Source organism: Schistocerca gregaria, chromosome 4 (genome assembly GCF_023897955.1).
Source record: "Schistocerca gregaria isolate iqSchGreg1 chromosome 4, iqSchGreg1.2, whole genome shotgun sequence".
NCBI lineage: Eukaryota > Metazoa > Arthropoda > Insecta > Orthoptera > Acrididae > Schistocerca > Schistocerca gregaria.
The window spans coordinates 467,075,433-467,100,510 of NC_064923.1; the positions used below are offsets into that span (position 1 = coordinate 467,075,433).

General features: G+C 41.3%; 1 protein-coding gene across 4 annotated transcripts in view; it reads left to right on the forward strand.

The window, feature by feature from the left end:
- The window catches only part of LOC126268077 (protein spire), a 731,327-nt gene extending 709,392 nt beyond the window's left edge, over window positions 1–21,935 (forward strand). For all 4 annotated transcript variants that reach the window (XM_049973536.1, XM_049973539.1, XM_049973537.1 and 1 more), the window contains 3 exons: window positions 4,697–4,798; window positions 16,466–16,761; window positions 19,840–21,935. In XM_049973536.1, the coding sequence (XP_049829493.1) occupies window positions 4,697–4,798; window positions 16,466–16,761; window positions 19,840–20,023 (582 nt within the window). In that variant the 3' untranslated portion in view covers window positions 20,024–21,935. The remainder of the gene's footprint in view (window positions 1–4,696; window positions 4,799–16,465; window positions 16,762–19,839) is intronic.
- Window positions 21,936–25,078: the final 3,143 nt, after the last annotated feature.

Here is a 25,078-nt window from a genome sequence, read left to right on the forward strand (position 1 = left end):
AATTGTACTGGAAAGTATCATGTGATTGTGATTTTACTATGTGTAGATTTTGGGCTACAGAAATTTGAGTTAATTTTATTACATTTTGTGGGGTGGGTTAAGTATTTTCATATATTATGGTAGATATTTGTCATTTATGTGTATTCTCAAGATAATTGCCCTATATTTGTTTTTGTAATCGCATACTCAAATTCCTCAAATTTTTATAACTTGCCATGGTATTCAGCTGTTGTACACACATTTACTTTTGGTTCATATTCAGTGTGCATAGCAGGATAAATAATGAAAATTGTTGAATGTCCAAGGCTAGGAGGAAACTGATCAGTGTAAATGTTCAATATATTTCCTAATCACATTGAGTGTAAATACCTAAATAATTTGTGTGTGGATTCTCAAAGACAATTCGTGATTTTTATCTGCAAACTGCTGTGACTTGCCTGCATAAAATTGTTATTAAAAATCACAAAAATTTTGTGGTGCCAATGTGACCGTGGCATTCCCTCCAGGATGGCCCCAGGTCCACTCAGCCTGCTCTCAAATGAGTACTGGCGATCTTACCCATGGGAAAATGTGGCCGGGTGATACAGCCACCACCATCCCCTTCCTAGTGCTGCAGTCAGGCCAGTAACATGGTTACTTTTTACCCAGTAATTGATTTGATGATACATAGAATTTGATCTAGTCAATCAGACATAAAGCCAAGTCCACAGGAAATCATTCATGATGCTATGGGAGAGACCCCCATAGTGTGAAAGAATTGATTTTGAGGCTTCATGAGAGGCACAACACCACTACATTTTATGTGGAGTACTGCAACAAATACTGAGAGGTCGCACAAGAATATCTGTGAACTGTAGCCTGCCACCACCAGACTGATACCACGTGGGAGATGTTACTGTAGGAGTCTTGAGAGCCAATTCACACTTGTTCAGTGAGTTGTACTGAAAGCACTAAAGCGCTCCAGTAACAGCCCAATTTACTATGTTCTGTTTGTCTCAGAGTGATACCTAAAGTCCATGAAAACTGGCCTTAGGAGTTTCATTAATATAATGGACATATTATTATTTATGTTATTTAATCATAATTTGTGATGGAAAAAATATTTACAATAATACACCAGTGGAAGAAAGAAAAGAGTTGTGCAACATAAGCGGATGTTGGTAGGTCGTTTCTGCATCCGAAAGATGATCTGTCTTCAAATTTCACGCCAGTCACATGCAAGAGTGGTGTTAGTTGTGCCACTATGAGTATACAAATCAGAATTGCTTTAAATAGACACTGTAATGGTCGTGAGCATTATTTGCCTTTGAGACTGGACATGGTTTGTTGGTGCCTGTCAAAAACACCTTTAAGGTAACAAAGATACCGTTATCAGTACCTCACTGAATTTGGATGAGATCATGTAATAGGGCTATGAGAAGCTGGATGTTCCTTATGTGGCAGGAATGTATCCAGTGTACATGGCTGCTGCAGTAGTGTTCATGAGGATATACAGTCACAAGAATTCCATGCTCCAGATGGGGATGTGGCACTATCGACAGGGAAGACCATTGTGTTTGGTGTCTGGCTCTGGTGCATTGTATTGAACCTGCAGCAGCAATTTGAGCAACAGTTGGCTCCTTATGTCAAAGACAGCTCTGAATTGAATGCTGTAGCATGAAATCCACTGATCCAAAACCACCACCATTTGCAACTTCAGTGGTGTAAAGGGTGAGGTCATTGGAGGTTAGGGTGAAGCTTGTTGTGCCTTGGTACCAGTGATTCCCATGTGTTAGTTAAGAGGCGGCCAATTTAGGGCATGCAATCAAGTTATGTGTGTGCTAGATGCACTGGACCTAAACCTGGAGTAAAACAGCTTTGCTGACAAACTAAGTGCAACAGGTGTGGAACTCCATCCTACAAACAGATATCCAGTATCTGTACAATAGAATGAATGCATGTTTGCATGCTTGTATTCAACATTTTGTTGGTGACACCAGTTATTAATGTGCCAGCATTTCAAATTTGCAATGGCTCATCTCATGCTTACATTAACCTGTGATCTAGCAATGTTACTCACTTAAATATGTTACCTAGACAAATATATTCCTGAAATTTCATTAGTCTACATTAATTATGTTTTGGTGTTGTGATGTTTTTTCCATCAGTGTATTTTGTAATGGGAACTGAAATTAACAAGCCATGGTCCAAGATAATATAGTTAGTGAAAATAATATGGTTATATTCTTTTTACATTCCTGCTGCTGGCACAACTAGTCCATTTACAGTGCCTAACAAAAAAGTGAAGCACCCAGAACGGGAGGAGGGAACAGCATAAAACCTCACTGGTTGAGAGGATATGTTATGTTATTTCAGTGATTACAAAACTGAGTCAAATATACAAAGAACTTGGCAGTATGAACCCACTTACCAGTATGATGATGCCCCCCCCCCCCCAGTTGAGCACTGATTAAATTTGGAAGAGTGTCAAAAACTGTTGTTTCCTCTCCTGAGGCAAGCCGGCACACAAGTGTTGCAACTGGTCCTTAATATACTGTTTACTTGCACTCAGAAAGAGGTGACATCTGAGCTGGTCTCATGCATGTTCTATCAGGGACAGATCAGATGATCTTCTTGGCACTGGGAGTACCTCAACATCATGCAGATATTTCGTAGAGAAATGGTATGTATGGATTATCATTGTTCTTTTGAAAAATGACACTGAGATTCTATTTCATGAGAAGTAATATATTAGGACATCCCGTGTCTGTGACATACTACTGTGCCATCAGATTTCCTTCAATCATTACTAGCTGTAAATGTTAGTCATACCCGATGGTTTCCCTCACCATGCCATGAGCATGTGTCTCTCCAAACCATTGCAAAAATGAGTCCTCTCCCGATGTTACCACCGTACTTGCTGATAGTGGTTATCCAGGATAGTGCAGAACTACCATTCATTGTCAAACATAATGGGATACTATTTGTCAACAGTCCATGCTTCTCAGGCGTGACAGCATTCCAAACACAGTTGTCTGTTTTGTGGTATTAACTCCAGCTTACGCATGAGATGGTAATTCTCCAATCCATCTGCTGCTAGTCTCTAAGCAACAGTGTGAGACAATACAGAATGTTACAGAGGGTCCATTACATGTTCTTGGATGGCAGGCACCAAGGTAAATGGGATGCAATGTGCCTGATGCACAAGACAGCAACACCCTCTTGTGGTGGTCGGATGTGATCAACTGGACCTTCACAAGTATATCTGCTCTCATGCTCCCAGGCAGTCTAACATTGGGCCACTGTCTCTCAGAATGCCCCACAAATATGTATATTGCACGATTCAAACAGCTGGAAAATTAGAGACCCACAATGCGGCCCCTTTCAAGCTGTCGGATGCTTGTAATGCTGCTTCACCCAAGTACAAGGCATCTCAGTGTACGTTAGTGTTCACTCAGTGTCTGATGCTGTTCATACCCCTTATATACCCTACCAGACATGGTTACAACACTAAACATTAACAACATTAATGCACTCTGCTGGACATACTCACCAATGATGTGTAAGTCTACAAAGTTAAATTGACATCAAACCATGTCATCCAGGAGCTTCACTTTTTTTTGTCAGGTATTGTATTTACTATTAATTGCAAGTGCCATATCAAAATACAGTTATTTCACAATTAATGAATGTAATTGATTGATTAGCTTCCTAATGTGGGACTTAGTTAAATTCATTGTCACAAGATTTATCTTGTAAAGAAAATCTGAAAATGTTCTTCATTCATATTATCTCTGTTAATGCTTAGCTGTGTTCTTCAAAATAGAGCCATAATCATAAACCTTTAAGATTTGAATATGCAGAATTTGTTGATGTGGCAATGGCATTTGTATATTTGCTATAGTAGTAGTTCACATGAGTGTTAAAGCCTCTTAATGTAAGAAAAGTTCAGGTTTTGAAAACATCTGATACAAGAGCCATATTTGGCAACTAAGTACAGCCATGTATGGATGCAGTATCAATGATTGGTGTGGGTACTTAGTATGTAGAGTCAAAGAGGCCCTTTGATTTATATAGATACGGATTTAACCATCACATTAAATGTGACCACTGAAGATAATTTCAGTCAATGGTTTGTGATATAAGGCAGGAGCTTGCGTAGTTGATACGTCATAGAATAATCTCTTTATTTGGCTCTTTCAAGGCTGGACTAATCCCCCTGGGGCATGTGACACTCTTCAGCAACAACAAATGTCCTCAGAAACAGCCTAAATCAAGGACACTCATTTAAAGAACAGTAAAGGATTGCACATTGAACTGAAATAAGAGCTTCAGTTGGTCCTCTTTCCAGTCACTCTGAAACCTTGACAGATACTGGTATGGAAGTGTATTCATTTCATTCTCACTGCATATACTGTGCCTTAACATCAGATTTCTTGCAAACAGAAAACTTTATAAAGAATATTGCTTCTTTGGTGTGGGTTTTTCCTCAAGTATCTGATGCTCTGACATTATTATAAAAAGGTAAAACAAGTAGAGCATCTGAAGAAACACTGTTAAACAGAAGGCATAGTGAAACACTAAAAAACAAATCTACTTTCCCAAGTTGCTCGTAAATTGGTTCTTGAGATAGGACTTAAACTGGACTTCAAATTAGTATTAAGCTCCACGTACTTAAAATTTATTCTGCTTATTTGAGATGTTATTTTCTTTCTAGGTGTGCTTCCTTTGCCTGAAAACAAGATTTGGAATCTTTGGTCCCTGGGGCCAGTTGTGCAAACTGTGCAAGAGAACAGTGTGTGCCAAATGTTATTCAAAGGTAAGGAGAAAAACATGAATGTGTTTAATTTTGTAATAGTAATTGACAGATAATTTTGGAGCAGTGCTACGAAGTGAACAAATTGTGTATGAGCCATATTGTTTTCCATGTAATCTGTAAATGATCCTGTTCCATTTCATAAATGTAGACTTGTATTGGCATACATAGTAAAGTTTGCGCAAGAAGCAGAGAACAGAAGATTTTGAGATGCTGTGCTATAGAAGAATGCTGAAGATTGAGTAGACTGAATAACTAATAAAGAGATAGTAACTGAATTGGGGAACAAAGAAATTTGTTGCAACTTTATTATGTGACATTATCAGTTGATAGAACACTTGCTTGGACTTGCCCTGGTAATGCAGGTAAGTGTGCGTATTGGGGGAGGGGGGGAGGGGGGGGGGGGGGGTGTAGAGACAGACAGAACTTGTAGAGCTTTGTAGAGGGAGACCTAAATATGAAGACATTAAGCAGATTTAAATAAATGCACTTTACAGTAGCTATAACAGAGATGAAAACTTTTGCACACAGTAGAGTAGTGTGGAGAGCTGCTTCAAATCAGTTTTCAGACAGAAGACAACAGAAACATAGTTTTGTTACTTCAACAATAGAAATTCCAGGATGGAATGTAACAGCATTATGAAAAGGATAGTTGTTGCACAAAACACACACACACACACACACACACACACACACACACACACACACACACACACACACCAGACTGTGGTAGCTGAAGCCACACTACAAGAAGCAGCAGCAGTAGTGCATGATGGGAGAGGCAACTGGGTGGGGGCAAAGTGTAGTCTGGGGTGGGGAGGGGGAGGAATAGCAGAGTAGGGGTGGGGGACAGTGAGAGCTGCTGGAGAGCATGCAGGGATGAGGTGGAGAAAGGATTCTGGATTCTCTGTGGTGGTGCGAGGAAATTTTGGAGGGTGAAGTAAATGTTTGTAGGTCTGTGAGGCAGGGTTTGTCAGCTATGAGGGGACATGGGGGGAGGTTTGGAGATTGTTGTAGAAGTGGTGGACAGTGGTACTCCAAGGTGGGAGTAGGAAGTGAGTAGGGTTGAGAGTTTTTTGAGGTGGCATTGTGCATGTTGCTATATTTCCTGGAGGGCAAGAGTTTCAATGTGTTTTATGGGATCCAGGAATTTGGTATTGCATAGCAGGAGAATTTTACAGATGGAGAGGAGGTATTGTGAGGTGGTTTGGGCTTGGTTGATAAAGTTTTGTGGGAATATGTCAGTGAGGGATAAGGACTGACTCACTCTGCACAGATGAAGGTCATTATGGAAGGAAGGGTGACAGCCAGAGATGAGTAAGATGGGTAATCTAAACAGACCTGAAACACATTCATGATCCTTTCCTCCAGAATCCTTCAGCCCTGCAGAACTATCAGTCCTTTCCAAAGGCCTCACCTTTTTCTCCACTTCCAAATTCAACTGTGTAGGACTTGTTAAAGACCTGCTCTCCTACTCCTGGTGCCTACAGTGGAAACACTTCCTCACTACCAAACCTACCAATCAGACTCGACAAAAGACCAATGGCCATCCAACTGTGATCTAACCTCACTGACCCCATATCATCCCCTGTTAACTTTCCAGAATTTCTTAACCTCGAACCTTGCCTCACCATCATTACTCAAATCCCCCAACATGCAAACTAACCATAAATCTGCAGAAAGAACTGTGGTCCACAGTCTAAAAGATGATTCTGACCTTATAATCCTAACTGTGGATAAAGGCTCTACCATTGTTGTTTCGAACTGCAAGGATTACGTGGCAGAAGGACTATGCCAGCTGTCAGATACATCTACCCTTGCCACTGTGACACTATACCAGAAATCCAGTAGGATCTTCATCTCTCCTCAAATCCTTTGACCTATCCCAGAAGCTCTCTCCAGAGTCCATCTCTGTCCTCACCTTTACCATTCCCCACAGTCCTATCTTCTACATGCTTCCTAAAATCCATAAGCTCAACCAGCTAGGACGATCCAGTTACTGTGCTCCACAGAGAGAGTTTCTGCTCTTGTAGACCAACACCTTCAGTGTGTTACCCGGAACCTACCCTCTTACAGAAAAGATACCGACCATTTCCTTCACCGACTCCCCATAGTTCCTGTCCCTTTACCACAAAATGAACTGCTCATCACTATTGATATCACCTCCCTTTACACTAAAATCCCTAATGCTCATGGCCTTATCCCTATTAAACACTACCTTTCTCACGCTCGATGGATTCCAAGCCAACCACCTTTTTCCTGGTCACCATGATCAACTGTATCCTCACCCACAGTTACTTCGCCTCTGAAGGCATTACCTACAAACAAACCCAAGGTGCGGCTACGAGCACCAACATGGCACCATCCTATGCCATCCTATTCATCGGCCATCTAGAGGAGTCATTCCCAAAACATCCAGAATCCTAAACCCCATCATCTGGTTTATATTCGCTGATGACATCCGTGCGATCTGGATCAAGGGTCAGGACACACTATCTATATTCCTCCAGATACTCAACAGCTCCTCACCCATTCACTTCACCTGGCCCTACTCGACACAACAAGCCACCTTCCTAGATGTTGACCTCCACCTCAAAGATGGCTACATCACTACCTCTGTCCATATCAAACCTACTAACCAGCAGTAATTCCTCCACTTTGACAGCCGCCACCCATTCCATACCAAGAAGTCCCTTCCGTACAGCCTAGCCACCCGTGTTCTTCGCATCTGGAGTGACGACCAGTTGCTCTCTGAATGTTCCGAGGGTCTCACTGAAGCCTTCACTGACCATCCTTGTACAAAAACAAATCTCCCGTGCCTTACCTTTCCAGTCTCCGACCACATCCCAAAGTCCCACAGTCCGGCCATAGAGGACCATTCCCCTCTAACTTAGTACCATCTGGGACTGGAGCAACTGAATTACATTCTCCGCCAGGGTTTCGATTACCTCTCATCGTGCCCTGAAATGAGAAATGTCCTGCCCACTATCCTTCCCACCCCTCCTACTGTGGTATTCTGCCGTCCACCGAACCTACACAATATACTCATCCATCCTTACACAACCCCTGCTCCCAATCCCTTACTTCATGGCTCATACCCCTGTAATAGACCTAGATGTAAGACTTGTCCCATACATCCTCCTACCACCTACTCCAGACTGGTCACTAACATCACCTATCCCATCAAAGTCAGGGCTACCTGTGAAACCAGTCATGTGATTTACAACCTAAGCTGCAACCACTGTGCTGTCTTTTTTGTAGGCATGACAACCAACAAGCTGGCTGTCCACATGAACGGCCACCGATAAACTGTGGCCAAAAAACAAGTGAACCACCCTGTTTGCTGAACACGCTGCCAAACACGATATCCCTCATCTCAATGACTGCTTCACAGCCTGTGCCATATGGCTGCTTCCCACCAATACCAGCTTTTCATGAATTGCACAAGTGGGAACTCTCCCTGCAATATATCCTTCGTTCCTGTAACTCTCCTGGCCTCAACCTTCATTAGTCATTGTCCTCAACCTTCAACCACTTCCCTGTTCCCATTTCAGTACTACACAGCCCTCTCTTTAGCCCACACACTTTTTACTTATCTTCTCTTCTCTTCCGCTACTCCCCACCACCATGTCTCCCCACTCTCCATCTAACCTGTCGACTGCACCTAGCCGCCCTACCCTTTCTCCACCTCATCCCTGCATTCTCCCCAGCAGCACTCACTGTCCCCCCACCCCTACCCATCCAGACTCATAACTGGGTGGTAGTCATGCCAATGCAAAAGGCTGAACAGCATGTACATAATTTGTGGCATATGACATTTCATTTCACAGGTAGCTCTCCCATTGAAGGTATAAGTTTTACCAGTTACAAGGGTGGAATAGGTGGTGGTAGGAGTGTGCATAGGGCAAGTCTTGCAGTGGGGATGGTCACAGGGGTAGCAGCCATAGTTATTCTAAGTTTGTTTTCAGTGTATATTGTGCTGGGACTAAATATCTGCTAATGCCATATGTATGATCATATGTCAATGCCCACCACACCTAAAATTGTTTTCATTGACCTCCCAAGCTCCGCAATATCATTTTCAGACTCTATGCTCCTTCTGTACCCCTCCCCCTACCCTGTGGCTGCTACCCCTGTGACCATCTCCGCTGCAAGACTTGCCCTATGCATCCTCCTACCACCACCTATTCCAGCCCTGTAACTTGCAAAACATACACTATCAAACAGAGAGCCGCCTGTGAAACGACATGTCATATACCAGCTGTTATGTAAACACTGTTCAGCCTCTTACATCGGCATGATTACCACCCAGTTACTAGTCAGGATGGACGGGCCTAGGCAGCGTGTGTACACAGTTAAGACACAAATCCTGTTGCTGACCATGCTGTACTTACACGACAGTCATGACCTCGGTGCGTATTTCACCACACGAGTGCCACACAATAGTTTCTCAGATCTCTGTAGCTGGAAACTAGCACAAAAACATTTTTTTTTGTTCTCATCAACCACCTGGCCTTAATTTATGTTAATTCCTCCTGTCTCAGAATTTCTTCACAGCAACTACTCCTTCCTTCACTACATTTCAGTTTCGTTTACTGTCCTGTCTATTTTTCACCATCCCCCACTCTCACCTCTGTTACATACAATGCAGTTAGCTTTTCACTCTTATTAACTGATGCACAATGTTTTACCCTGTAAGCTCTCAGGTTTTCAGATCTTATCCAGCACAGTCTCCCAGTCTCCAACAATCAGTCTTTCCTTCTCATCCTGTCTGGTAAGTCTCCCCTGACCTGACTTTCTGGGTGACTTTCCTATTACTTCAGACAGAAAGTTCAGCTTTAGAAGTAGGTCCTAGACTAAAACTGTCCTCAACCCATAGTTCCTTTCACCACATGAAGTACCATGGGCGCAGTTTTGTGTAATTGTTTTCAGTGTATATTTTGCTGACATTTAATATCTGCTAATGCCATATATAAGATCATACGTCAGTATAATGGGTTTTATTATTTTTGTGCTTGTGGCTATAAGACTGTGGTATGATTTGGTCATGTTCTCATTCATGTTGTTTTTCTTTCCATTAGAAGTCTCTTATCATAATTGGATCAAAATTGGGGAAACAGTTTCAAAGAAAAATTTTTTCAAGGCTGGGTGGTTAAGTGCCAAGCTGCAAGCCCAAATGTCTTGGTAAATCCTAGAATTTTTATCTGTCACTTACCACCTCTTTTATCTCTGGCAGTGTCTGTTGATATGAAAATCGCTAAGTTGCAGCAGGGTTCAGAATCCACATCAAACTGTAGGTCCCCCAATAACTGGCTGCTTTAGAACACTGCATTAGTAGAACCATAACTTCTTTCCACATTGTTGTAAAATTTGAACAAACATATCTTTTGTGAATATGTGATTGGACACCATGAGTTCGCAGCACTACTTCTCATTATGTGCTGCAAATCTATCTATCTACTATTTTTTTTATTTTTTCCATTGGATGGTCTTCTTTGTCCTGATTGTGCTTGGTTCTGGTTCATTTTGTGCATTCATTTTCTTACCTTCCAGCTTTCTACAACTTTTCATTATTAATTATACGGCCGCCTTGTTGGGTTTGACTTGCTACTTCCTTTCTAAATTTTACAGAAGTACGGATCTTGCAGGGAAAGTCATTCAACGTGGCGTATATTCCACCCATGTGCCTTTCTGTCTTTGCACCATTCTATCTTGCAATGGTTTCTGTGCCCAAAAACCAGCACAATAGCCATTCTGTTGGGTGGAGGGGGTCTCAAAGTACCTGCGTGGTGGTGGCCCCCTGAACACGCAGAGACTGCACTGTTGGTGTTGGAGCTGGAAACTCCCCACATAAGCCAAGGAGTACAAGCCCATCAAGGCTGGGCACGTGGGGACTCCGGCAATGGTTTACTGACAATTAACTATTGCTGTGGCTGGGTGGCATCCAGGGGGAGAGCCCCTATTCAGAATGGGGTGGTATGATGGCTGAAAATTTGCACACAAAGCAAATTAGACTTTCTTCTGCTCGTGGTCACACAGTCTCTTCTGAAGCAAGACTTATTACACTGCAGAGAGGTATGCCTCCAAAATGTTCCTTCCCCTGGCTATGACATGGAAGGAACTTAGGGCTCAGAGACAAGGTGCAAAATACTCCCTCCCCCCCCCCCCCCCCCCCCCGCCCCCAAAGTACTTGGTATGTTCTAGGACATAAAGCCTTTGTTCTTTATTGAATATGTTGAGGACACATTTGGGATAATAACATAAATTTCAAAAATGAATAGTGGCTCTGTTCTACTTTAAATGGCTTCTGCCACGTGGTCGTGGGTGCTGCTCACCTCTAACAAACAGGATGATGTTTGTCATTATAGTTGCACATAAAAGTCTCAATATATTATGAGGTATCATTTTCCATAGATGAGGTATGCATTTTGTCATTGTGCTTTGGGGACTAAAAGACAACAGAGTGGATACTGGAGCCTTCATCTTAGCCTTCAAAGGTGACTCATTTCCTGAGGAGGTGAAGGTGATGGTGTGTCAAACTGTATACTCTTCCTCCCATGTTTAAGATTTGGAGACATGTCTTCACATTGCAATACCAGCTCCGTCTGTAGGAACTGAGGCCTTCAGTTGCACGTAAACCCTCCTTGTGCCCCTCCCTCCATTTGTGTCAACTGTGGGGAGCACAATTTCCCTTGTTCATCAGACTGCATCATTTTCAAATGTGAAAAGAAAATCTTGAAATACAAGTCCCTTCACCGCCTCACATATCAAGATTCCAAGAAAAAAAAATGATCACCTACATCCTACACATATGCCAGTCCTCTTCAGTGACTGTGCTACACCCTCTCTCTTCTACATATGCCCCCCCGGGTCACACGACAGCACCTGCTCCCCTGGTGGTTCAGGGTCCTCCTCCTACTGTTTCCCCCACATCCTTTCTAGTGTGTAGATTCCCTGTCCATCAGGATGTTAGTCCCCAGCCCCAACTGGAGAAGCAGCAACCTCTGCTAGCACCCTTACCAGGAAGGGGCCCCTCAGGACTTTTTTTTCAATGACTCTTCTGATCTGCAACCAAATGCTAGCCAGTAGCCGAATGAGTTGGAGGTTGTAGGACTTCATGTTCCTCGTCTGCTCCAGATTCTGTGATAGACAAGTCCTCACAGAATTCTAAATCATCTAAGGACAATAAGTAGTCCTCCCAAAAAAGGGAGATTCTGATGGACCCCATGCCGCCAGGCCCCACATTCCACCTCTGTATCCAAGGCAGTGTTCCTGGTAGCCTCTACGGATTCCGACTCTCCTGCTGCCAATGAACCCTGATTTGGAACAAGTGGCAAGGTATACCTTCCCAACCAGTGGCAGCAGGTGGCATTGAGGCATGACTTGCCTCCTTGGTCCCTTCATGTCCCCCACAGGATACTAATGTCTTGGCCCTCCACTGAAACTGTAGCTGTTTTTTCAACCACTTGGCTGAGCAATGACAGCCTTTGTGTACTTGCCCTGTTTCTTTGCATTGTGCTTCCATTAATGCAGACCCCTACCCTTTGCAGCTATTGGAGCTATTATAAGAATCACACTGACTGTGAAACAGCTTCGGGTGGTGTTTGCAGGTACATTCTGGACTCTGACTACAGCAAAATACATGCCAGTCAACGTGACATTGGAGGCTGTGGCTGTTTGTGTGAATCTATAACATATCTTCTTCCCAATGAGGTGGTGTCCCAGAACAGGTTATGTAGCAGTTGTCTCAGCTCCCCTCACCCTTTCTAATATTGGGTGACTTCAGTAAGTGCAACCCTTTGTATGGTGGAGTTATGACCATTGGCCTCATTAAAGCTGTTAAAACTTGCTGCTCACAGAGCTCATTCTTTACCTTTACCTTAACACTGGTGTTCCCACACACTTCAGTTTGGCATATGGGTCTGATTCGGTCATTGACCTTTCCATTTCCATTTGCATGTCAGGTCTTCTCCCATTCATCCACTGGAGAGTTTATGATGACCTGTGCTACAGTGACCACATTTTCCAATCGTTTTGACCCTTCCTTGGTATTACTCATTGTGATGTCCAGCCAGATGGCCTTTCTCCAAAGCTGATGACGATGCTTTCATGACTGATGTTGCACTTAGCATCCCCCCACAAGGAGGTATTGATGCAGTTTCCAGAGCACAACTACAGCCGTTGTCAGCAGTTTACTCAGTGATCCCCTCTTCCTTGGGATTCTCTCAAAACAGTGAGCCAGTTGCTGTGAGTCTTGGCTCCATCCAAAGGTGGTTTTTGCCAGTGCAGTTCTACTGCTGACAATTCGGTTTGCCTGTTGTTCAGCTAGTTTTGGCCCCATATCAACATCTTATGGCCCTGTTTTGAATGTGCAGTCTACAGTGTTACCCTTCCTGTATTCTGACAACTATTGCTCCTCAGCTGTGGGTGTTGCTGAATGCCAATTGTATGGTGCCATATGAAAGGTGCTATCCTGGGCTCTCACTCGAGACTTTGTTTTCCACTGCCAAGACATGTCATGCACTTCAGTCCCCATCTTACTGTCCATCCTCAACCAGAACTCTACACTGAGGGCCAAATGCTCAATATTGTAGAGTCTTATTAGGTTTTGGGATTGGTCTTTGATACCCAGCTGACGTGGCTTGCCAGTCTTCACCTACTCAAGCAAACTTGCTAGTCTTCCTTAACACTCCTAACAGTCTCCATAATACAATCTGGGATGCAGACTAGTCTACACTTCTGTAGCTCTATGAAGCTCTAATCCTGTTTCACCTTGGTTATGGGAGTGGCTCAGCACCACTTTCAGCTGATGTGGGGTACAACTTGTGAGAGGTGCCTTTTGGACAATACCTGTGAACAGGAGGCTGGCGTGTCTCCATTACAGATCAGGTACCAGCAATGGCTGCTCAGTTATGCAATACACATTTGCTGTTCCCCTGAGCATCTGAACTACTGTGTGTTTCCTGTGTGGAGACATATTTACTACAACAGAGGCAAAGGTTTGTAGTCATGATCATAGTTTGTATACAGATTGTTTGATCTGAACTCCATCTCCCCCCCCCCCCCCCCCCCCAATGTCGACTGTCAGGAATCACATGTGCCCTGTCCTTGGATCTATCTCGACTTGTATTTTGAACTGAAAAATTCGATCGCTATGGTTTTTTTGCCACCTGTTCCTGGACATCCTTCATGTATTTCCAGGTGCAGAAGTGATATTCAGTGACAGTTCTAGAGTTGATAGATGAACCAGATTTGCCTACACACTTGGAAGATGCAGTGAACTACACTCCCTTCTGAATGGATGCAGTGTATAGCAGAATTGGTGACCATTGTTCAGATCCTCAGTCACCTTTGGTATTACACTGGCGAGTCATTGTTAATCAGCAGTGATTCATTGAGTTGATTTGTAATCCAGCTGTCAAGCAGCACTACCTTTGACACACATTTGTTATGACTGTCCAGGATTTCCTGTATGAAACCCACCATGCTGGATGCGTGGTCATCTTTATATAGCCCCTGGTCACTTGGAGATCCCTTAGAATGAAAATGCTGACCGGTTGTCCAAGTTGGCTACCAGGATACCAACTTTGGAGATGGGGATATGGGAACTGGACCTCTAGTCAACTCTGTGCCGACAGTTGTTGGAGGCTTGGAATCCAGATTGGTGTGGTCTGATTTCTCTGAATAAACTGCAAATCATAAAGGAGGTGGTGACTATGTGGCAGTCTTCCCTTCGTGCTTCTCACAGGGAATCTACTGTCCTATGTTGGTTTCACATTGGCCACACTTGGCTGATCCACAGCCACATCGTCTTCAGTGAGGATCCACCCCATCATCAGTGTGGTGCCCAATTCACAGTGGCCCATATCCTACTGGACTGCTCTAATTTTCTCATCTTACGGCGAAACCTTAAACTTGCTGACACACTACCTCTCATGCCAGCAGACGACTCCAAAGCAGCTGATCTGATTTTATGTATTACGTATGAAAGTGGTTTTCATCCCTCTCTGTGGCATAGGGCACATGGTCCAACACAAGGGGCCCATGGCTGCACTTGCTCAGTGGTCCGCCCTGCCTTCTGCCCTTACCACATTTTTAAATGTTCGTAGAGTTTTGTACCTGTACCTGTAACTGGAACTGGTTAACAGACTTATTGTCATTGTTGTCTTTCCTGAGATTTTAACACATGTTGCTAGTGTTCTTGTGGTAATGGAGGATGTGGAAGTGATGTCCAGATGCAGAGAATGTGTGTCCAGTTTAACACTCGCTAACTTGTACTTAGGTATGTCTGCTGGCTGTCTTGATTTTTGGACACAACTGAAGCCATTGGGATTTGGCTTGTGTTCTTCCTGCCTAGGGACTATTCCCAGCTTGACACACAAAGGGTTAGTGGACTGATGAACTTAGTTTTATCCCTTTAACCCCATCAGTCCACCTATCCGAACAAACAACCAGAAAAACACAAATTCTGGGCAGCCAAAAAAATTTTTGAATTGCAGTTTCACATAAAATAATTTCAAGAATCCATAATGATTATACATTATGTCCAAATCATTTGCATGTTTGTGTACCTGCTGCTTCGCAAATGAAACCTTATTCTCTTAATTTACACACACACACACACACACACACACACACACACACACACACACACACACACAGGTGCATTCATCTTTGCTTGCCAATGCTTGTAAAAGAAATTACAGGCCTTTCACATCCACAGTACTAACTTCATTGTATGGAACTCCCAATAAATATTTTTTTTCTGAAAGTGTGTTATTTGTATTGACAATTGTTAACTTCAATTGACAATTGTTAACTTCAATTTTAACAGTTCTTGTGACAATGCTCTGTTTCGTTAATAACGTAAAACAGCTCCTGGGAAGGCTCTTTCTCCAGATAGTGTTGGTAAACATGGTAAATATAATACTGAAATGTGACTTCCTGACAGATTGTTTACTTCCTTAAAGTTAAACACTGTTGTCTGATCTTATATTCATAGCCATACAGTGATATTTGGCCAGTGTCATTAATTTGAGTAGTTTTTGAAGCTATTGTACTCCAACTTTTTGTGGAGTTGCCTTTTCTAACAAGCCATATCATTTTCTAATAATCTTTTATTCCATTGTAGATTACATTTGTATAAGCTCCTTAAAAGTAATGTTTTAGGTTTTTTCATAATTAACACTAGCTGCCCAATACAACTATTTCATAAAAGTCAAGTCAGTTTATGGATTACATATTTATTCAAAAGTCCTTTTTTGACTCTTTTTCCATGTCCCAGAGACTACTCTTGGGATGACTGATGAATACAACGTAATGTAATTTTGGAGCTGTCAGTATTGTGTCCCAAGTTGTTCACGTGTTATCATGATGAACAACTGCCTGGATGAATTCCCCTCACATACACATGGTGGTATGTAATTTTTTTCTGGTAGTTGTCCATAATGATTATTGACCACGTAACAAGTGCTAATAAATCTGCCTATATCACACTGAATGTTCAGGAAGCATACAAAGTGTTCGTTAAAGATCAGAATGGACCTTCAAGAAACCTTCAGAGGCACAAGAACATGATGAGACTACCTGATATGTATGCATATCATGACCATGTGTTTTTGCTGTTTGTAATAATTACATTAATAAAATATGTTTCAACATCATTTCCAGATGAGGATACCAACTGAACATTTCTCCAGAGTACCTGTCTTTGCTTTGAGTCCGGGTCTGTCATCTCCAGAAGAGGAGACAAAGGAGTCATTTCCAAGGTCATTGATGTCACGACTTATGGTTCCTGACACAGCAGCACGAAATAGCGTTGGGAGTGCACCATCCAGTCCACATCTTACAAGAGGCGAATCAATGTCTGCACCGCCTTCTGCTATGAGCTCTAGTATGACGGGCAGCATAGAAGGACCACAGTCGTTACCTGCCATGAGTCCTGCCTCTACAGCCAGTGAAAGGAGGTATAATTAAATCTTATTCATTTCCTAGGTGTCACCTGCCTGCTAAATATATCCCACACTGTACCTGTACAAAACTCTCCAATGCAGTATGTTGCTAAGTGACTTCATACAATTCCAGTGCAACTTTGAAACTGAAGTAGCAGCTTATAATTTTACTTATCTTGCTCATTGCCTGTTTGGCATCCATAGTTCAACATCTTTTCCAGTTTAGAGAGAATTACTTGCTTTTTATTCTTAAATGTTCATAGATATAAATTGTAAATAAAATAGAAAGAAACTTCCACATGGGAAAAATATATTAAAAACAAAGATTCCAAGACTTACCAAGCGGGAAAGTGCCTGCAGACAGGCACAATGAACAAAACACACAAACACACATACAGAATTACTAGCTTTAGCAACCGATGGTTGCTTCTTCAGGAAGGAGAGGGAAAGACGAAAGGATGTGGGTTTTAAGGGAGAGGGTAAGGAGTCATTCCAATCCCGGGAGCGGAAAGACTTCCCTTAGGGGAAAAAAAGACAGGTGTACACTCGCGCACGCGCGCGCGCACACACACACACACACACACACACACACACACACACACACACACACACACACACACACACAAGCAGACATATTTATTATAATTATTTAGTGGACAAAAAAAGTCAGATTTCAACAAAAAGCATATATTGGATAAATACTGTGAAACAATACAAAATAGGATGACAGCATGTGTGCAATCAGTAGTAGGTTAGAATTCTGAGAAAATGTGGTGCATATGTGAAGGAAACCACATACAAGATGCTAGTATAATCTATTTTAGAATACTTTTCCAGTGTTAGGAGACCTTAGCAATTAGGCTTGTAACAGATATTGACAGGATTGAGACACACACTGGTCAAATTGTAACTGATAAATATATTCCACACAAAAACGTAACAAACATCAAGAGAACTTAAAAAGAGAGTGATTACATAGAAGGCAGCAATATTTACACGAAACCCTATTGCACAAAATTTAGAGAACTGGTTTTAGAAGTAGGCTGTACAATAATGGTTCTTCCACCATTATTTGCAGGAGAGCTTCTGTAAAGTCAGGAAGGTAGGAGATGAGGTACTGGCAGAACTGAAGCTGTGAGGACCGGATGTGAGTCTTGCTTGGGTAGCTCAGTTAATAGAGCACTTGCCCGCGAAAGGTAAAGGTTCCGAGTTAAGAGTCTCGATCCGGCACACAGTTTTAATCTGCCAGGAAGTTTCATATCAGCACACACTCCACTGCAGAGTGAAAATCTTATTCTGGATTGCTTATATTGTTTAAAGATCATGAGAATAAGTGCCCATGGTAGCAAGGCCACAGACATTGGAGGATGTTAATGTACAGAGGGTGGCATCCACAGACAAATGCAAGAGGTATAGTGATGATTGGGCAGGAACCGTAAAAAGATGGTGGACGAAATGATTAGTGTCATAGATATAGGAAGTGAGTGTCTTTAAGACCTGTTGGAGATGAGGGTCATCTTTTTGTATGGTCATTATGACCAGCCACAAAAAGGAAACTAGCACATTTTGCTGTGAAGTACTTTGGGAATGAGTAAGAGGTGGTCTCTCTCTCTCTCTCTCTCAATTTATGATCAAAATGGTGGAAACTTTGTCTAAAAGTGTCCCCAACTTTTTGCGCTAAAACTGAAACAAGCGACAGTGGGTCAGAAACTGATATTAGGATAGGAGAATCAATGGTCAAAAAGGCATATTTATTATGTTATGGTCACACAATGGTTTCATCGTATAAGAACAATGTAGTTCATAGTAATTGTTCAAAGCGATTACCACGAGTCTCGATGTATATGCGGCGTATACAGTTCTGCCACACACTCACAAAGATCCCAGGTGTCTGTTGTACACTGAAACTGACAGTGAGTGATAAACAGCATATACCCCTAACCACCAGACAGACATAATGTATATAACTTAACTCATAGCATATGTGTCATGTGACAACGGCATCCATTGCACCGGCCAAGTCTGGGCTTTCAGAATTGTCTGACACATTTCACAGTCAACTACAGGTGACCGGTTGCCTTTTTTAATTTTTTTTCTGTCATAGATTTCCATTATTGTAAATTCTTATTTATACTTTTAGACAAGAAGGTTATCCCATCATCTCGCTGGTATCAAGCCCAACACCACCTTTCTAATTCTCTTGGCCCCAGCCACATTCTAACACAAAACTCTATTTTTCCTTCAAAGGAAGATTTCCTATCCACCAAACTACTTGAGCCATTTGTGGTTTGGCAATGACAGCCTCTACTCTTTTCTCCAGAAATCTAAAATTTACTACCAAATTTGCTTCAATTGGTCCTTCTCAACTCCTCAAATGACTTCATGAAAACTGCAATTAATAGCAATCACACCAACCACTATTCCATTTAAACAGCTGTCACTAGTTTAACATCAAAAAGTCCGTTCCATACATCTGCAATAGGCAGCAGGAGTTATGTAGAAATAGCTTTACAAACATTATGGTGCACATCTAATCCAGAGACAAGATTTCCCACACTATCTTTTCTATGACATCAACCAATCCATCACTACTTTGGAACAGTCACTGACCAATATTTCTCTTATCACTCGGGCTTTGAAATGCTAAAACAAAACCTTCACCAAGGCTTTGACTGCGTCTTGTCATGTCTGGATTGGATCCAATCCAATTCAATTGCTCTCATTTCTGCATCATGTGGAACAAAAGATAGGAATGTATAGTGTGAAAGAAGCTGCAATTGGAATTACAATGAAGTGTCTATGTGGAAAGTTTAAATAACCAACTGTCTACCCAGAAAAATAACTTGAGCACCCACTTTCTAAACATGCTGAAAATTATTCATCTGTGAGACTTATGAGATTATGTTTCTCAAAATATATATCTAGCAACAACACAAGTCATTTATCTTTTGAGTGTTCCAATGGTCTGAAGATTTGCACCATATAAATAGATGTTTGTTGTGCTGTTATGTTTAGCTCCTTTGAACTATTTTAACATTCAGGAATAGTTCTCGTTAAAATTTCACTTTCCAAATGTAACAATTTATGTTACAGGAGTATGTTGAGCCGATCAAAAACACTTGGGCGACCTGAAACCAAGAAAGATAAGCTGAAGGGCCTCCAGATGACAGTCTGTCATGACTGCAAGACGATGGTCATACAGATTATTAAATCATCACGCACAAGTCGCAATAATGCCATTAGACACCTTACATTAAACCTTTCTCCTGTATACTGAAATGTTAAAGATGTGTAAAAGTTGTAAATATCCTAGATGAATAAAGATGTCTGTACCTGCACTTGACCTGTTAAACCCAGGGTAATATTGTGTTGTTAAGGACTTTGTAAGAAGCCCAGCTATTCTATATCATCCCAGCCATCAAATATATATTGCTGTTTCCTTACATAAATAGCAAAATGAAGGCTGACAACTAAATGAAGGTGCTGTGCAACCCCATGTAAATAATTCTGTACAATAATTTAAAACTGTAATCATTTTCATTTTCTCTCATTTCTTTATTTATTTCTGTAATTGTTTTGTCTGTCGCACATAAATGTGTAAAACTACATCCCTCAACATGTTGTTGAGTGAATTATGGAAGTGTTACAAAGCATCTGAGACATAAGAAAGATTGCATAATTTGCTGAGTTGTGTTATATGTTTAATATTTTATTCTGTCATGTTACTGAAACCCAGGACAGGCATAACATGTCTGTTGTTCTGACAGTGTGTGTCATTCTTGGTCCTCACTGAAGGAGTTTCATGAAAATTTTGAATCTCTGAAGTGAAGTGTGAGAATGAGGTTACAATTTCAGGGTCATTCACAAAATTAAATTTTCCACACAGTGACTGCAGTTATAGTATCAGTGATACATTGCTCTGAATCTCAGAGAAAGGAAGATCTGAGGTCTGAGTTTCATTAACGTTCATGAAATGGTTTTGTAAATAAGGTATGGAAAAGTGATGACTGTAAGAAATGAATGTATCTTTTCATCTTGTTGAAAAATCTGTAGAAGTTAGGTCTGTGTCAGACTGGTTCTTTCTATAGTTGTTAGTGGTGAAATAGTTCTGGTGATCATTCCTAAAAATATATGTCTAGAGTAATGTGATACTAATATTTATTTAAGACCTAATGAATGATCTAATTTGATAATATACTGTAGATACAATGTGTGAAAGCATAATATAGTAGTTGTATCAAACAAACTGTTGGGAATAGGAGATAATTGTTGAAGAGTACACAATCAAGTGCACAGCTTTTTTATTTTAAGAAAAATCCTGTAAATCTCCTACAATGGCCTTCACATATAAGCTAGTTACACATTGTTTAGATAAAAGGAAAAGCTGTGAAATTGTAGTACTTACAAACACCCTCCTACACAAGATATTGTGCAACAGAGAGATTCAGGCACTTTGCTTTACCATATAATTTAATACTGCAAATAGTTTGCCACAGTTTGATCTGAATCCTGTTTGTATAATTTTTCATAGAACATTTGTTTGTGCCATTCTAAAGTACAGTAAACTTGGATACAACCAGAAATGTTGAATAATTTTTTAGAAACCCACAGTATTTTTGTATAAATAGTGTTATTACATTGGGATTTACGTTACGTATGAGATGCTCCACACTTCAAAATTGTATAAACTGTCTTCGTACAGGAGTCCAGAAAAACATAGGCAGCACAGCAAGGAGAAAGTAAGTGATGACTAAAAAAAATCAAAATTGTCAGCATAGACAATAATGAAGAGATGAGTATTTTAAATGTGAAGGATGATAAAAATAGGATCGCTATATTTTAATTAACAAATGTTATTTTTATACCTGAATTGTTGTATAATTATTTGCACTCTGTTGTCATTTAAATTGTTGAAATGGTTGTCACATTATTTTAAAACAATTTCCACATGAATATGATCTGCCTTTTAGATGTGATTCTCATCCTTCACCTTCTTTCATAAGTCATACCCTTGATAGGAGTGAGTGTGGAAGGAACACAGACATTCGTAGTTCACAACAGTAAATGCCTCATATTTGTACATACATGTGTGTACGGTTTTCTTCTACTGTAATGAATATGCTCATTTCCTGTCCTGCACATTGTTATTAAAACTGTGTTCCCTTCAATAAAAAGATTGAGTTTTTTAATTGAATGATAACATGATTTTTCATATCCATTCTGATATTTTTTAAATAAGCCATAAATAATTACCTAAACAACAGTGTTCACATTCTTTTCAAGGTGGTGCACAAGAAGTCAGCATATTAATTTCTAAATTTAAACAACAGGAGGAGTAAAAGTATGCCAAAGTTTACAGTTGAGGTGTTAAGCTGTCAACAGGAACATAACCTAGGTGTAAATGTTTATTAATTATTTATATGCCTCTGAGTTGCTCAAGGCCTCAGCTGCTGTACAATGAGTCCAAGAAAGATACTGTTTTCACAAAGTGTGCACAGAATCAGCCAAGTGAAAAATGCGTGCAATACATACGTTTACTCATATATAAAAAAGCCGATTTTGGAATTTCCCTTTGTGAGACAATGTACAAGAAGCGTGTTCCAATTCAAAGTTCTAGATTCACTTACATTACTGATCACATCGCTTCTGCATCATGTTTCTTGGATTGTATCAATATCTGTTTGTATTGCATTAAAAACAAAGATTCCAAGACTTACCAAGCGGGAAAGCGCCGGCAGACAGGCACATGAACAAAACACACAAACACACACACAGAATTACTAGCTTTCGCAACCGATGGTTGCTTCTTCAGGAAGGAGAGGGAAAGACGAAAGGATGTGGGTTTTAAGGGAGAGGGTAAGGAGTCATTCCAATCTCTGGAGCGGAAAGACTTCCCTTAGAGGAAAAAAAGGACAGGTGTACACTCTGTCTCTCTCGCGCACGCGCACGCGCACGCGCACGCGCACGCGCACGCGCACACGCACACGCACACGCACACGCACACGCACACGCACACACATATATCCATCCGCACATACATATATCCATCCGCACATACGCAGACTCCACACCCTCAAGGTGCATCTCCGGATGCACACGGGGGAGAACCCGTACCGCTGCGAGATGTGCGGCGAGTGTTTCAACTTGCTCGGGAAACTCAAAACACACAAGCAGATCCACACTGGGAAGAAGCCATACAAGTGCGACGACTGCGGTAACTGCTTCTCCGCCCCGAACAGCCTGAGGCGGCACATGCGGATGGATGTGTTTTGTGTGTGTGTGTGTGTGTTCTAGATTCACTTACATTACTGATCACATCGCTTCTGCATCATGTTTCTTGGATTGTATCAATATCTGTTTGTATTGCATTAAAAACAAAGATTCCAAGACTTACCAAGCGGGAAAGCGGGAAAGGTATAAAAGCGCTCCCTTAAAACCCACATCCTTTCGTCTTGCCCTCTCCTTCCTGAAGAAGCAACCATCGGTTGCGAAAGCTAGCAATTCTGTGTGTGTGTTTGTGTGTTTTGTTCATGTGCCTGTCTGCCGGCGCTTTCCCGCTTGGTAAGTCTTGGAATCTTTGTTTTTAATATATTTTTCCCATGTGGAAGTTTCTTTCTATTTTATTTACATCATCTGTTTGTATTGCGATATATTGTGAAATTTCAAGCATTTAAGAGTGCTGCAATAAACTGGTACTGTTATCGTCAATTATAGGCTTAAAGTTGTTGGAGCTCCTATTAAATTTTTGAGAAAAGGAGGCCTAAACTTGTCGAAACAATTGTTCTCTAATTTCGTTGTACAGTTACTTCAGAAATAGGTTATTTTTGAGAGTTTTTGGATGCTTAAAAAAGAAACTATATTTCCCTAAGTTACTGGTACGAGTGTTTTGGACACACAATTTATTTTTTTAGCAGGTCAGTGTTTGTTGTTTGCAGTCCTGCCAAGAATATATCACCCCCTAAATTTCATTGGACATCAGTGCAAATAAATGTTTGTTTTTTGAGAATTTTCAGAAGCTACCATTTTCCTTTGCATAATTCACAAGCACTTTGTAGTCAATCAGCATTTGTGATTTAGCTACTGTAGCAGATTTTCTAACATATTTTGTTACATCTAGTTTTCCCTTAAGAGGAGTTGCCTTAATATATTATCTACATTTATCATAAATTAACTCTGTTTTCAAATTTGCAATCAACTGTAACTAACCTCAAAATATTTTAGAAAACTAGTAATTTCTACCACAGGTGCTTGTGTCCCTTTTATAGAAATTTCATTTTGTGTATTTTCTTTAGTTCTTATTGGGAATTAACAATGTCTTAGCTTAACAGATTAAAAGATAATCAGCAGGCTTAATTTAAAGTTCTTTGTTCACTGCCTTGTAAAACATTGTACCAGCCAAAATGCAGCCCCACTGTGAATGTTGTTCTCAAACACAGGATGAATTGATTGATATTTGTAAGCAGCTGGAAATCGCCAAGACTATTGTCAGATGATTGGTAGCTGCTGCAAATCTGTGTGTTGAAAGAGCTTCCAAGAGTCATGCTGGTACCTCAAGTATTATCCTCTCCTGTGGATCCTGCCTCTTCTATAGAAAGTACAGGATCTGTCATTACCCATCCACTTGACTGGGAGTGGGGTGTCACTCGTCGATCTAGGTGTCCTGTACAGGGTAGATGGGGAGCAAGGAGGACGTGGTGGTGTACCAATCCCTCTGACCAACAAGTTTGAGGTGCTCTTTCTCTCTGAGCCATTGGGACACATTTCACCTGTTTTGAGGAAACCTGTTTTTTCTGGTGTCAATAGAAAGTAAAGGCAAAAGGATAGGGCTCAGCAGTTCAGATATACAGCGAATGATGATACCCCTTAGGGAAATAGTAGCAAGGGACAGGGAAGGACATCAGATGGACTTATTTTGTATGCCTGGGGGTCTCATTCAAAATGCTGACGAGGCTATTCCGGCAGCCATTGAGGCAACAGGCTGCAACCAACTGGAGACTGTGGCGCACGTCGGAACAATTGATGCCTTTTGTCTGGGCTCTGAAGTCATTCTTGGGTCATTCCAGCAACTGGCAGAGAAGGTTGAGAAGACCAGTTTCAGTGAAGCTCACAATTCACAGCATTCCCCCCAGAACTGATTGTCACCCTTTGATTCTGAGTCATGTGGAAGGACCAAACCAGAGGCTTCAAAGGTTCTGTGACAAGGTAGGCAGTGATTCGTGGACTTTCGCCATAGGCTTGTGAACTGTAGGGTCCCCCTAAATGGGTCAGGTGTGCACTACACATCAGAGGCTGATACTCATGTAGCTGACTGTGTGGGGTGCACACGAGGGAT